Raw genomic sequence first — 15,484 nt, 5'->3', positions numbered from 1 at the left:
TCATCATGGTCATTTTCTTAGCGCTTCCCACTGCAACTATCTTTCCCTTCCTATCTGCCTTCACATTTAGCATACATACATACATATACCAAGGCTTTTTCCCCCTTACAAGGGGGGTAGCCAAAAAGAAAAAGGCATAAAATCATTCCCACCCATTCCATCCCTGAATACACTCCACACCCCTCCACCCTCCCTCTTATCTTAGCACCTCCTGAATGACGGGTCATCCCTGCACCTTGTCCACTGCCCTGGGTCAGAAGCAGTGTCGCAAGACACAGCACATCCACAGCAAGGCCGCTTCATTAAATCGGCAACCCCCCCCCTCTCCGTCCCCCCATTGCATAAAATGAGAGGACGGGGAGAAATCCCTTCAGGCTGCGTCAAATTTTGCTCACACATACTACCTCACCCCCCATCCACCTGCCCATTCCACCTCATGCTATCACAACATCATCCATATACAACCATTTTCCATTCACCCCTGTCTTCTGTCCTCTCCCGTCCTTCCTCAACAGACATTCCCCTCTTCCCCAAAGCCCCCTTCACCCCATCCATCCACCTCATCCTAGGATGCCCCCTCATGTTCACTCCCTCCACATCTGCCTTCCACACCTCTTTTACTAGTCTTTCTTCACTCATTCTTTCCATGTGTCCAAACCATCCTAATATTCTTTCATTAACCCTATCTCCCAGCTCCCTTTCCACCCCCGTTCTCCTCCTCACCTCCTCATTTCTCACTCTATCCAGCCTAGTAACCCCCATCATACTTCTCAGACACCTCATCTCAAACACATTCAAACTCCTTCTCTCTTCTTTTCTTATGTTCCATGTTTCTGCCCCATACAGTGCTGTTGGCACAATCACTCCTTCATACAGTCTCCTCTTAGCATCCATTCCCAAATGTCTATTCCTCATTACATTCTTTAATCCACCAAGGCATTTACTCGCTTCTCTCAATCTACATTCTACCTCCACTTTCACTCCACCTTTCCCTGCCACATTTGCACCCAAGTATCTAAAACTATCCACTTCCTCCAGTCGCTCTCCCTTAATGCTCACTTCCAGTCTACTGCCACTTTCACCCCTTGTACATCTCATCACCTTACTTTTACCCACATTTATCTTTAGCTTTCTTCTATCACATACTCTCCCAAACTCTGCCACCAACTTCCTCAATCCCTCCTCCGATCCTGCCACAAGTGCAGTGTCGTCCGCAAACAACAACTGGCTCACCTCCCACTTTTCTCCATTTTCTTTAACCATCTCCAATCCCTTGCCCACTACCCTTGCATTTACCTCTTGCACCACCCCATCCATGTAAAGTTGAACAGCCAGGGTGACATAACGCATCCTTGACGAAGTCCCACCTGTACCTCGAACCACCCACTCTCTCCATTTCCAATCCTGACACAAGCTCTACTATTCTCATAAAAACTCTTGACAGCTCCCAGAAGCTTTCCTCCTATCCCGTATATCTGCATAACCTCCCACAGTGCCTTTCTGTCTACCCTATCCTAAGCCTTTTCCAGATCCATAAAAGCCAAAAAAACATCCTTCCCCTTTCCTATAGCTTTCTCACATATCTGTCTTACCACAAAGATCTGATGTACACAACCTCTACCTGTCCTAAATCCACACTGTTCCTCACCAATTACTCCTTCTGTTCCTCTCCTAATCCTCTCAACCATAAGCCTTCCCAACTACACTCAACAAGCTAATCCCTCTGGAACTACTACATTCACACTTGTCCCCTTTTCCCTTGTACAGTGGAACTATACAGGCACTCCTCCAGTCCTCCGTCACTCTACCCTCTCTCCAACAAACATTTAATAGCCTCACCAACCTGTCCACCATCACTGTACCTCCCTTTTTCAGACATTCCGCATGGCACCCATCCAGACCAGGTGCCTTACCTGCTTTCATCTTAACAACTGCCTTCACCTCATCCTTCCTTATTTCTCCTCCATTCTCCTCATTCATCACTCTCATTTTCTTCGCACTTCCCACAGCAGCAATCTTTCCTTCCCTATCCTCCTTCACATTAAGCAACTCCCTAAAATATTCTGCCCATCTTCCCCTTACTGCCTTCTCTTTCATTAACATCTCTCCATCTGCACCTTTTACCTTTTCTTCTCTACTTGATTTGCCTCCTCCTCCTCTCTTAATTTATTTCCAAAACATCTTTTTATTACTTTCAAAATTTTCTGTCAAACTCTTACCCCATTTAGCAACTCCCTAAAATACTCTGCCCACCTTCCTCTCACTGCCTTCTCTTCCATTATCATCTCTCCATCTGCACCTTTTACCTTTTCTTCTCTACTCGATTCGCCTCCTCTTCCTCTCTTAATTTGTTTGCAAAACATCTTTTTATTACTGTAAAAATTTTCTATCATACTCTTACCCCATTTCACATCTGCTCTCCTCTTTGCCTCTTTTACCTTGTGCTTTACTGCTCTTCTCTTTTCTTTGTGCCTCTCATATGACTCCCATGTCCTATTTTGTAACCAATCTGTGAAAGCTCGCTTCTTCTCTTCTATAACCTTCTTTGTTTCTTCATCCCACCACTTACTACCCTTCCTTCTATTTCCTCCTGTCCTTCTTGTTCCACACACCATCCTTGCACACTTTGTGACTCCCTCCTTGAACCATCCCTATTCCTCCTCCACTCCTAGCTCTACTCTATCCTTCACTCCCTCCCATTCCTCTCTCAGTTTCTTCTTGTACTCCTTCTCCTTTTCCTTCTCATTTAAAGAGTTCACCCTAAGCATCTCCCTACCTTTTGTCCTTTTCCTCTTTCTCCTTCTATCCTCCACTCTCAACTTGCCTTCCACCAAAAAATGATTTGATATTCCCCAACTCTCTCCCCTTAGAACATCTACATCCTTAACTCTTCCTATTATATGCCTATCTACCACTACATAGTCCATTAATGCTCTATCTACCACCCTTCCATCCACCATCCTCTCCTATGTGTACTTATGCTTGACTTTCACCCTAAACACTGTATTTGCTATCATCAACTCACTTTCTAGACACATCTCCACCATCAACTCTCCACTACGATTCTTTCCTGGAACTCCACATTTCCCAACCACTCTGTCAGTTGGTTCATTTCCTACCCTAGCATTGAGGTCTCCCAATACCACTACATTGACGTTCCTCCCTAATCCCTCTATGCACTCATTTAAATCTATCCAAAAAGCCTCCCTTTCTTCTACACTCTTCTCACTACCAGGCCCATATGCACTTACAGAAACCCACATCTCCTTTCCCAGTTTCACCTTTATCCACATTAACCTTGAAGAAACCTCCTTCCACTCCACTACACTTTTATCTATCTCTTCACTGACTAGTATAGCCACCCCTTCTCTCCCTCGCCCTCTCTTCACTCCTAAGAACCTCCCAACTACACTCCCAAACTCACACTCTCCCTGTCCTCTCATCTTAGTTTCACTCAAAGCCAACACATCCATCTTTCTTCTCACTAAACATACTACCTATCTCTTTGCTTTTACTCTCATCTGTACCATGTCCATGCACATTAAAAGACCCAAACCTTAGGGTGCTGGTTGGAAAACTCCTAGACCCTCTTATGCCTTTACATTTTTTAGGAATGTCCCCTGTGGGGCTACAGGGAGAAGGATGCCTGGTCCCAATCCCAGTCCCGTTTTTCTCGCCTCTTACGATCCAAGTGGGAATACTTGGTGGCAGCATTCTTTTCCCACCACAGGGTAGGCGAAACAAGGAAATGAAGTTCAGAGAAATGGTACAGGACAGCAACAAGGGGTTGGGGGACGGCATAACGAAGGGACAGTAGTAGTATAATCAAAGTGTCATAATTTCTCTGTGAGCGGAGTCCTCCTCTATCACAGACAAAATGATGTGTGGCTCTGGTCCATAGGGGGGCCCCATATAGACCCTAAAGTATCAACTACATGCTACTTTGCCTTAACAACATGCAGCCAATACCCCAGACGGGATATATATGTATATATATACTGTATTTTACAGCTTGCAAGACGCTGCATCTTGGAAGACGCACCCTAATATTTGAAAGAAATTTCTAAGAAAAAAAAGAAGTCATTCTCATACAAGAACACATTCACCATATACCCGACCACTGAACACAAAAACATAAGAAGCAATGACAACACGTATTGGACGTATTGTTTACATTGCGAAATCACTTGTCCGATTTTGTTTGTATGGCGATGATACTAGTCGGTGATTAGTAAATATACTATGCATTTTTCATTGTCCAAGGGTGGTTTTATTTTCATAAAAATAAACAAAATTTTTCAAAAATATGCATGTAGACATATAAAACTCAACTGCCGAATAATTTTTTCGGTAGGCGGTGGTCCAAAGTGTCTTTCTGCTGCTCTTTTACAGTGTTCTTTGGCATATCGTGCAACTTGTAGCTTGTATGCGGTAGTATAACTAAACCGTTTTGATGAACTAGCCATGGGTGATGATTTCCAGGACAAAAAAATGTTGTGACACGTTGGTAGTAACTGATAAAGGCACCTGCCTTGTGCGTGCGTTCGTGTGTATGTGTGTGCGTGTTGCTATAAGACGAGGGAACGGCCCGTTTTCTCCACACGCCGAGTAGGCTCCAGGAAAGATTATGGTATTGGAAATACTTGTAACAGCTAAGTACTGAGTTTACATCATATAAAAGGTTGAATTAAATAGTACTTAAGCTAACATCATAGTGTAATGACTCAACATACAAATCCAGGTCGCTATCGGTCAAGTGTCCAAGCTCACTTGAGCCTGGGTGTTGCCTTACAATACAACATTCGTCTTGGAAGACGCACTAGCATTTTTCAGGGTATTTTTTAGGAAAAAAAGTGCATCTTGTAAGCCGTAAAATACGGTATATATATATATATATATATATATATATATATATATATATATATACATAAGTATATATATATATATATATATATATATATATATATATATATATATATATATATATATATAAATGCTCACAAATTGTCAGGAATTTTTCTGTTCAGTACTTACTAATAGTATATTTCAGATATAGAAATTAAGAAAGATACAGTTTTCATTTATTTATCTTGTAGGTGAGTGTAGAAAGCAGAACCTAAAATCTTTGGATTCTGTGTCTTGTACATGGTCAGACCTTCCATTAGATTTTAATTGTTTAATTTGATCCTAGTATTGCAAACTTGTATTCTTCTGGTCAGTAGCCCTGCCTTACATGTGTACAAATTGACATCTCCTTGCTGGGCGTGATTGAACTACCAACCAAACCTCTACTCTGCCGTTACCAAGGAGATGCCATGGAAATTAATTAAATTGCCAGATGTTGTAAAGATCCACAATCCCAGAGTTCCTGGGGGTCGTTTATCTTTACAAGTTTTTGGGATGGTTGATCTTAACAAGCTTGATCTGAGGATGGCCAATTTATATTTACAAGCTCATTTCTGGGATTGTTACTATTTACAAGCTAATATGTGGAGTAGCTTATCTTTGCATGGGTACTCTGGGGTTGCTGGTCTTTACATGTCCAAATTGCCAAGCTGTAGGCATAAGAGAATTGCCAACAGTTATGGAGGGGATTAAGTTAAAGATGGGCTTTTGTGCCACCAGGTGAACTGTGAAGGGACAAACACTAGGTCCAGTATGGAAACGAACATACGATGCATGATTTTGTTTACGGGTATCAGGATGTTTCACCCCATCTTTTCAGTATATTGTTAAGGTTCTTGTATTCTTATCACTCTTTAAGTACAGTTAAACGTTTCTTGATGGCAAAGGTCTTTGGGTAATGTAATATACGTTGTATATAAGTTCTTGGATACATACACCTTAACCCTCTCATGCAGTGTTGTGTGATGAGTCACCAAAAAGGATTGGTGATTTTCACCATAATACCAAGGGGATCACCGAGCTTTTCGGTTTTCTTGGGAGTCAATGCAAGCCTGTTGTAAAAGTCACTTACCTCAACCTTCTCATGAGTTTCCATCCTCATCTGGATAAGGTGGTCTAGTGTCAGCTAAAACAAAATCTCTGAAGTGCATTTTCAGTATAGATAGTCTTAACCGATTCATGCTAGGAATGCCTGTCATTGGCTTAATAAAAACATTGCTCTCAAACAGAATAAAATATTCAAGTTGCTGCACAGATACAAATAGGTTAAGACCAAATTGCTTTCAAGCCTTCACCACGGATCTAAATGATGCAAACACCAGATGATTTTGTTCACATAAGGAGCAGACCCATGGCGAGAGTGGTATCTTGATCAACGAAGATCCTGCTCATGTTCAAGTTTACTCTTCAGTTGAATTAGATAATTCATAGTTGACCTCTGTAGACTCGATATAGGGGAGAAGGCAGGGGATAGGGGTGAGTGGAGAATGGTTATGTATAGACGATATTTTGATGCAACCCAAAGGAATTTCTCCCAGTCTTCTCTAATTTCCACATGCGGGGAGGGAGAGAGGGGGGTTGCTGTATAAGTGAAGCAGCTCTGCTGTGGATGTGCTGTGTCTTGCAGCATTGCATATGACCTGGGCAGGGGGCAGAAAACAGGGATGACCCTTCATTCACGAGGAGCTAAGATAAAAGGGAAACAAGGGTGGTGGTAGTGGGTAGGAATCGGTCCTGCCTTTGACTTAGCTACCTCTATTATAAGGGGGAAGAAGCCCTTGGTATATAGAATAGAATCTATATGGTATAGTGTGGGTTGCTGTTGAGAGGATGCAATTTGAGATAACTACATACAGTTTAGCTTCAGTCTGCAGAGGTATGAAAAAAGGTTACACAACTCATTAATTGCCTGCTTCACGCATCACAGACTGAGAGGATTGACTGGTTATGGACATATTGCTTTCTCACCTTTATTTTATTATTTTATTATTATTATTATTATTTTCTGCTTTTTTTTCTGGTGCTGAGAAGTTTCTTTAAAACTGAGCAAATTCCTCTAGTCTAGAACAGAATTGTTTAAAGTAACCACTTACATGGAATGGGTAAATTATAATAGCGTTTTAACCCCCTGCTATCAAAAGATTTCTTTGAAGCTGAGTATAGTGAGGGGCAATTGCTAGAGCAAAAGCAGTAGAGGAACCAATTGACTAGAAAGGGTTAAAGGTATATTTTGCTCAGTGCAATTATCAGCCTACCACAGCCAATGGCAGGTGACTTGCATCATACCTGGCATCATGTTTGCATAAATGTGTTGGTAAATTTGGTTAAAATGATCAGCCTTGTACTTTGGTGCTCGAAGCAAAAGAGCCCCTTTAAAAAAACAAAGAGTTAGTGATATAGACAATCATTTAATGATCATCATTGAGCCACCAACGATTGGCATGGGGCAATAATCCTACCGAGCAAAATGTTCCTTCAGCACAATAATTGTCTTCCTCGAACCTTTTCTTCTTTTACTTCATATTCTTTGTCTTTATTGTTGTCTTTCAGGTTATATGCCCCTTTTAGGAGCCTGAGCCCAAGTTAGGCAAGTACTGTGGATATTTTGCATTAAGTTGTTTTCCAGGGAGGTCTTTGAGTTCAGACACCTCCCACTGAAGAAGAAACTTAGATCAAGAAAGGAGGAAGAGGAGGGGAAGGGAGTTGATAATATACATGTTCACTGTAGTCTTCAGTCTACTATCCATCCACTTTTGTTATTATGTTTTTACTGTATGTTTGTAGCTTTAGTTTTGGGATTGTTCCCCCATTAAGAAATATTTTCTTCTCTCATCAGTCGAGCCTGTCAGGACTCTCACCATTGAGCATTGGGAGTAGCACCATGACCGCCGGCTTTACTCCCAACTCTTCACGACGACCTTCGCCCTCTGTGTCTGCTGCAACGTCTCCACGTGCCCCAGGCACGGCACTTTCTTTCAATATCGGGGATGGCCCAGTCGGAACACTAATACCTGTTGAATCATCTGGTGACCCCCATGCTAGGTTTACATCTGTTCTAAGAATGACAAGTGGTCAGGTGTGTTTTGGTGTTTTGTGAAATATTTATTTTTGTGTGTAGTACATACATACATACATATACCAAAGGCTTTTTCCCCCTTACACAGGGGGTAGCCAAAAAGAAAAAGGCACAGAAACCACTCCCACCCATTCCATCCCATACATATTCCACTCCCCTCCACCCTCCTTCCTCCTCATCTTGGCATCTCCTGGATGACGGGTCATCCCTGCATCCTGTCCACTGCCCTGGGTCAGAAGCAGTGTTGCAAGACACAGCACATGCACAGCAAGGCTGCTTCATTAATTGGGCAACCCCCCTCTCCGTCCCCTCATGCAGAAAAGGAGAAGACGGGGAGAAATCCCTTCGGGCTGCATCAGATTATTTCTCATACATACTTCCTCACCCCCCATCCCCCCACCCACTCCTCATGCATCACAACATCATCCATACACAACCCTTCTCCATTCACCCCTATCTTGTGTCCTCTCCCATCCTTCCTCAACAGATATTCCTCTCTTTTGTAATGCCCCATTTACCCCATCCATCCAACTCATCCTAGATCGTCCCCTCATACTCACTCCTTCTAACTCTGCCTCCCACACTTCTTTTACTAATCTTTCTTCACTCATTCTTTCCATGTGTCTAAACCATCCTAATACTCTTTCATTAATTAACCCTATCTCCCAACTCCCTTTCCACCCTTGTTCTCCTCCTCACCTCCTCATTTCTCACTCTATCTAGCCTAGTAACCCCTATCATACTTCTCAGACATTTCATCTCAAAAACATTCAAACTCCTTCTCTCTTCCTCTCTTATGTTCCATGTTTCTGCCCCGTACAGTGCTGTTGGCACAATCACTCCTTCATATAACCTCCTCTTAGCATCCATTCCCAGATGTCTATTTCTCATTACACTTTTTAATCCACCAAGGCATTTACTTGCTTCTCTCAATCTACACTCTACATCCACCCAAGTATCTAAAACTATCCACTTCCTCCAGTCTCTCTCCCTTAATGCTCACTTCCAGCCTGCTGTCACTCTCTCCCCTTGTACATCTCATCACCTTACTTTTACCCACATTTATCTTCAGCTTCCTTCTTTCACACACCTTCTCAAACTCTGTCACTAAATTCCTCAATCCCTTCTCTGATCCTGCTACAAGCGCAGTGTCGTCAGCAAACAACAGCTGGCTTATTTCCCACTTTTCTCCATTTTCTTTAACCATCTCCAGCCCCTGACCCACCACTCTTGCATTCACCTCTTACACCACCCCATCCATGTATAGATTGAATACCCAGGGCAATATAACACATCCCTGATGAAGGCCCACCTTTACCTCAAACCATTCACTCTCTCCATTTCTAATCCTAACACAAGATCTGGTACTGTCGTAAAAACTCATGACTGCTCGTAACAGCTTTCCTCCTATCCCATACATCTGCATTACCTCCCACGGTGCCTTCCAGTCTACCCTGTTGTAAGCCTTTTCCAGATCCATAAAAGCCCAAAAAACATCCTTATCTTTTCCTATAGCTTTCTCACATATCTGTCTTACTACAAAAATCTGATCTACACAACCCCTACCTGTCCTAAACCCACACTGTTCCTCACCAATTATTCCCTCTGTTCCTCTCCTAATCCTCTCAATCAAGACCTCCCATAAGCCTTCCTAACTACACTCAATAAGCTAATCCCTCTGAAACTACTACACTCACACTTGTCCCCCTTTCCCCTGTAAAGCGGAATGATACAGGCACTCCTCCAGTCCTCCGGCACTCTACCCTCTCTCCAGCAAACATTAAATAACCTCACCGACCAGTCCATCATAACGGTACCTCCTTTCTTCAGACATTCTGCATGGCATCCATCCAACCCAGGTACCTTACCTACTCTCATCATCTTAACAGCTGCTTTCACTTCATCTTTCCGTATTTTTCCTCCATATTCCTCACTCATCACTCTCAATTTCTTAGCACTTCCTACTGCAACTACCTTTCCCTCCCTATCCTCCTTCACATTTAGCAACTCCATAAAAAAATTCTCTACCCATCTTCCTCTCACTGCCTTCTCTTCCATTATCATCTCTCCATCTGCACCTTTTACCTTTTCTTCTCTACTTGATTCGCCTCCTCTTCCTCTTTTAATTTCTTTCCAAAACATCTTTTTTTTACTTTCAAAATTTTCTGTCATACTCTTACCCCATTTCACATCTGCTCCCCTCTTTGCTTCCTTTATCTTATGCTTAACTTCCCTTCTCTTTACTTTGTTCCTCTCATATGATTCCCTTGTCCTCATTTGTAGCCAATCTTTGAAAGCCTGCTTCATCTCTTCTACACCCTTCTTTGCTTCCTCATCCCACCACTTGCTACCCTTCCTTCTATTTCCTTCTGCCCTCCTTGTTCCACACACCATCTTTGCACACCTTATGACTCCCTCCATGAACCATCCCCATTCCTCCTCCACTTCTAGTTCTACTGTATCCTTCACCCCCTCCCACTCCTCTCTCAGCTTCTTATATTCCTTCTCCTTTTCTTTCTCATTTAAGCAGTTCACTCTAAGTACCTTCCTACCTTCTGCTCTTTTCCTCTTTCTCCACCTATTCTCCACTCTCAATTTACCTTCCTTAGAACATGTACATCCTTAACTCTTCCTACCATACTCCTGGTCACCACTATATAGTCCATTAATGCTCTATCTGCCACCCTTCCATCCACTACCCTCTCCCATGTGTACTTATGCTTGACTTTCTTCCTAACCATTGTATTTGCTATAATTAACTCTCAAGACACATCTCCATCAATTCTCCACTACGATTTTTACCTGGAAATCCATATTTTCCAATCACTCCGTCAATTGGTTTGTTTCCTAGCCTAGCATTAAGGTCTCCCAATACAACTACATTGACATTTCTCCCTAATCCCTCCATGCACTGATTTAAATCTACCCAAAAAGCCTCTCTTTCCTCTATGCTCTTCTCACTACCAGGCCCATATGCACTTACAAAAACCCACATCTCCCTTCCCAGCTTCACCTTCATCCACATAAACCTTGTAGAAACCCCCTTCCACTACATGCTTACCTATCTCTTTACTTACTAGTATAGCCACCCCTTCTCTCCCTTGTCCCCTCTTCACTCCTGAGAACCTCCCAACTACACTCCCAAACTCACACTCACCCCTCTCTTTCATTTTAGTTTCACTCAAAGCCAGCACATCCATCTTTCTTCTCACAAACATACTGCCTATCTCTTCCCTTTTACTCTCATATGTACCACATCCATGCACATTAAAAGACCCAAACCTTAGAGTACTGGTTGAAAAACTCCCAGACCCTCTTATGCCTCTACTTTTTTTAGGAATGTCCCCTGTGGAGCTACAGGTAGCAGGGCTCCTAATCCATCCCCTGTCCTGTTTTTTGTTGCCTCTTACGACTCAAGTGGGAATACTTGGTGGTAGCATTCTTTTTCCCCACCACATGGTAGGCAAAAAAAGGAAATGAATATTTAGAGAAATGGTACAGGACAGTAACAAGGGGTTGGGGGACAGCATAACGAAGGGACAGTTGTAGTATAAAAGTGTCATAATTTCTCTATGAACAGAGTTTTCCTCTATCACAGACAAAATAATGTGTGGCTCTGGTACGTAGGGGCATCCCATATAGACCCTAAAGTATCAACTGCATGCTACTTTGCCACAGTAACATGCAGCCGTTACCCCAGACGGGGATTGTGTGTAGTAGTTGATGTTATTGACTAAAAGGTTGTTTAGGTTTGCTTGTCTTTCTCTGTGGCAGTCAAGAACATATTTTCCCTTAAAGGGAGTGATGGAAGTACTTATTTCCTTAATAAACATGGTGCATAATGTGCACCTGATTAAAAGAATTTTCATAATATCATTGTATATCATGAGAATTTACAGAGTAGGTTTGAAATTTGGAAATATTTGATTGATTAAAAAAAAAATCCACTGATCAACAGGAAAGTGAGACCGATGTTGTGATGTTGGACCATTCTTATGCACGGCCCTGGAACTGGAGACCTGAAGCTTTCCATGCCAGGCCACGGAAGATGCTGTTCATGTCCAAGTCTTCTAAGCCAAGTAAAGTCAGGTTAGTGAAGAGTCTGTTGTTTATTTCAGTAAAATTTAAGAATCATGCAAACACAGATATCTAGTATGAAATTTACGTTGTTCAATTGCCCCTAACCTAATATAACCTGTAATCATTCCATAGAAAAATAGTTCTTTCAAATGCAAAAAAGAAGTGAAAAATGTGTTTGCGTGATAACCAGAATTGAACCCAACTTTCTTCAGTAGCGTTGCACCATTGTAGATTTTGCTCCAGCTGATTTTATTCAGGTGAAGCATGAGCCCTTCTGTTACTCCCCTCTGTGAGGTGACTTCTCCATGCTGAATAGAGTTGCCTGATGTTTGACAGCAAAATTTAAGTAGGATCAATCAATCCATTGCCCCTGGTCTCACTTGCAGAAGACCTGCAGCATTTGTGAAGGATATCTTTGTTCATCTGTGTATCCATGGGGTTTCCTCCCCCTTATAACATCTTAATAAAGGGATGAATGAGATTATCTTGACTCTTTCCAATTGTTTATGTTCCCTAAACTGAGGCCAGAATAAAGTATATAAAGAATGTCATCTTAGTTATTATTACATAGCTCATGGGGTAGACATGATGATCCTAGCCCCACAAATTCATTGTCAGGTTCTTAGTTCTCAACCTCCACTTGTGTTCTATGTTGAGACATTGTGACATAAGTTGAAGAAGAAGACACTGGTCTAGTTTCTAGTTTATTCTTGACTGGTTTTGCTTAGAGTGAAACTGGCCAGGCATAAACTCGAAACTAGACCTGTGTCTATATATTCTGTGACATGTTCGGGAACATTGTGGTGATATTCCTATCCCCCACCTTAACATAGGAAAATTAAGAGATGAAGACTTAGGAGTGATAAAAGATAGATTCAATGCGGGTAGCAAAAGTACATTAAAAAAGAAAATGTCCATAGCATTGACAAACACAGTGTAACTCTGGGCCTTAGGGGTATTTCATATAGCTGCCGTCAGTAGCCCTATACATTTTCTGTCTGAAAATAAAAATATGTTTTTCTTTTTCACAGCTCGCATGATTATATTGACATTGATGGCGATACATCACCTCCCCCACCCTTGCCATATGACCTCTCCAAGGCAGAGCAGGTCATGAGCGAATGCAAGAGGCATGTGGTGTTTGCACGGCTTGATCAGATCAAGAGTGAAGGCTCGGACCTAGAGGATAAAGAGGAAGATGATTGGGAGGACAAGATTCCAAAGTAACTATACAGTTTCCAGTTCATGTGAAAAGGTTTAATAGATTAGATTTGTATTGGTGTCATTGTAAAACAGTTTGAATTTTTATTTAAAAAAGATGCAACATTAAATTCTGTAAGAAGGTTCTGTGGGAGAAGGAATTGATGATGTTGAACCAGATTAGCTAAAAAGAAAAAAGATCTGTACCTATTGGATGGTTGCTGGCCGAGCGGGTTAGGGCATCGTTACTTGTGGCGGAGGTCGAGATGATGACAATTCGAACCATGCTTGGAGCGAGTTGAACCAAGGGCATGGTTCATTAAATTCCACGCTACAAAGTCCCCTGTAAGGGGCACTGTCCTAGCCTCCCAATAGGAGGGGGAGTTTGTGATATTAAACCAAACTTATTTATTTTCTGTCTTGCAATTATGAATGCCATATTGCAGGTTTGGATGGACAGAAGCTCAAGCAAGGCTGTTCAGTAAAGTCGTTAAAATCCTGGACAGTGACCGTTTGGCACGGCTTGCTCTCAAGGAAACCCACAATGAACCTGTCACAAGAAGGGCACAGATTGGTAAGGTTTACATAGAAATTGCTACATAAATTTTCATATCTTTTTTGATTTGCATGAGATACTTTTAATAGGTAAAAGGTGCAGATGGAGAGATGATAATGGAAGAGAAGGCAGTAAGAGGAAGATGGGCAGAGTATTTTAGGGAGTTGCTAAATGTGAAAGAGGATAGGGAGGGAAAGGTAGTTGCTGTGGGAAGTGCTAAGAAAATGACCGTGATGAGTGAGGAAAATGGAGGAGAAATATGGAAGGATGAAGTGAAGGCAGTTGTTAAGATGATAAGAGCAGGTAAGGCACCTGGTCTGAATGGATGTCATGCAGAATGTCTGAGGAAAGGAGGTACTGTGATGGTGCAGTGGCTGGTGAGGTTATTTAATGTTTGTTGGAGAGAGGGTAGAGTGCCAGAGGACTGGAGGAGTGCCTGTATAGTTCCACTGTACAAGGGAAAAGGGAACAAGTGTGAATGTAGTAGTTTCAGAGGGATCAGCTTGTTGAGTGTAGTTGGTAAGGCTTATGGGAGGGTCTTGATTGAGAGGATTAGGAGAGGAACGGAGGGAGTAACTGGTGATGAACAGTGTGGATTTAGGAGAGGTAGAAATTGTGTAGATGAGACTTTTGTGGTAAGACAGATATGTGAGAAAGCTATAGGAAAAGGTAAGGATGTTATTTGGGTTTTTATGGATTTGGAAAAGGCTTATGACAAGGTAGACAGGAAGGCACTGTGGGAGGTATTACAGATATACAGGATAGGACGAAAGCTTTTAAGAGTTGTCAAGAGTTTTTACGAGAGTAGTAGAGCATGTGTCAGAATTAGAAATGGAGAGAGTGAGTGGTTCGAGGTAAAGATGGGACTTCATCAGGGATGTGTTATGTCACCCTGGCTTTTCAATTTATACATGGATGGGGTGGTGTGAGAGGTGAATGCAAGGGTGGTGGGTCAGGGATTGGAGATGGTTAAAGAAAATCGAGAAAATTGGGAGGTGAGCCAGCTGTTGTTTGCGGATGACACTGCACTTGTAGTGGGATCAGGGGAGGGATTGAGGAAGTTTGTGACAGAGTTTGGGAAAGTGTGTGAAAGAAGAAAGTTGAAGGTAAATGTGGGTAAAAGTATGGTGATGAGATGTACAAGGGGTGAAAGTGGCAGCAGACTGGAAGTGAGTATTAAGGGAGAGAGACTGGAGGAAGTGGATAGTTTTAGATACTTGGGTGCAAATGTGGCAGGAAAGGGAGGTATGGCAGTGGAGCTAAAATATAGATTGAGAGAAGTGAGTAAATGCCTTGGTGGATTAAAAAGTGTAATGAGAAATAGACATTTGGGAATGTATGCTAAGAGGAGATTGTATGAAGGAGTGATTGTGCCAACAGCACTGTATGGGGCAGAAACATGGAACATAAGAGAGGAAGAGAAAAGGAGTTTGAATGTGTTTGAGATGAGGTGTCTGAGAAGTATGATAGGGGTTACTAGGCAGAATAGAGTGAGAAATGAGGAGGTGAGGTGGAGAATGGGGGTGGAAAGGGAGTTGGGAGATAGGGTGGATGAAAGAGTAATGGGATGGTTTGGACACATAGTAAGAATGGGTAAAGAAAGACTAGTAAAAGAGGAGTGGAAGGAGTGAACATGAGGGGGTGCCAAGATAAGAGGGAGGGAAGTG

General features: G+C 42.3%; 1 protein-coding gene across 6 annotated transcripts in view; it reads left to right on the top strand.

Moving 5' to 3' along the window:
• Window positions 1-15,484, top strand: part of Rcd1 (Reduction in Cnn dots 1) — a 62,385-nt gene that overhangs the window by 8,589 nt on the left and 38,312 nt on the right. For all 6 annotated transcript variants that reach the window (XM_076183602.1, XM_076183599.1, XM_076183604.1 and 3 more), the window contains exons 3-6: window positions 7,742-7,981; window positions 11,940-12,070; window positions 13,093-13,284; window positions 13,708-13,835. In XM_076183602.1, coding sequence (XP_076039717.1) covers window positions 7,742-7,981; window positions 11,940-12,070; window positions 13,093-13,284; window positions 13,708-13,835 — 691 coding nt within the window. The remainder of the gene's footprint in view (window positions 1-7,741; window positions 7,982-11,939; window positions 12,071-13,092; window positions 13,285-13,707; window positions 13,836-15,484) is intronic.

Source organism: Oratosquilla oratoria, chromosome 4, assembly GCF_046742065.1.
Source record: "Oratosquilla oratoria isolate Oo_2021 chromosome 4, ASM4674206v1, whole genome shotgun sequence".
Lineage (NCBI taxonomy): Eukaryota > Metazoa > Arthropoda > Malacostraca > Stomatopoda > Squillidae > Oratosquilla > Oratosquilla oratoria.
The sequence above is the reverse complement of the archived record's forward strand: the minus strand, read 5'-3'. Positions and strand labels throughout refer to the sequence as shown.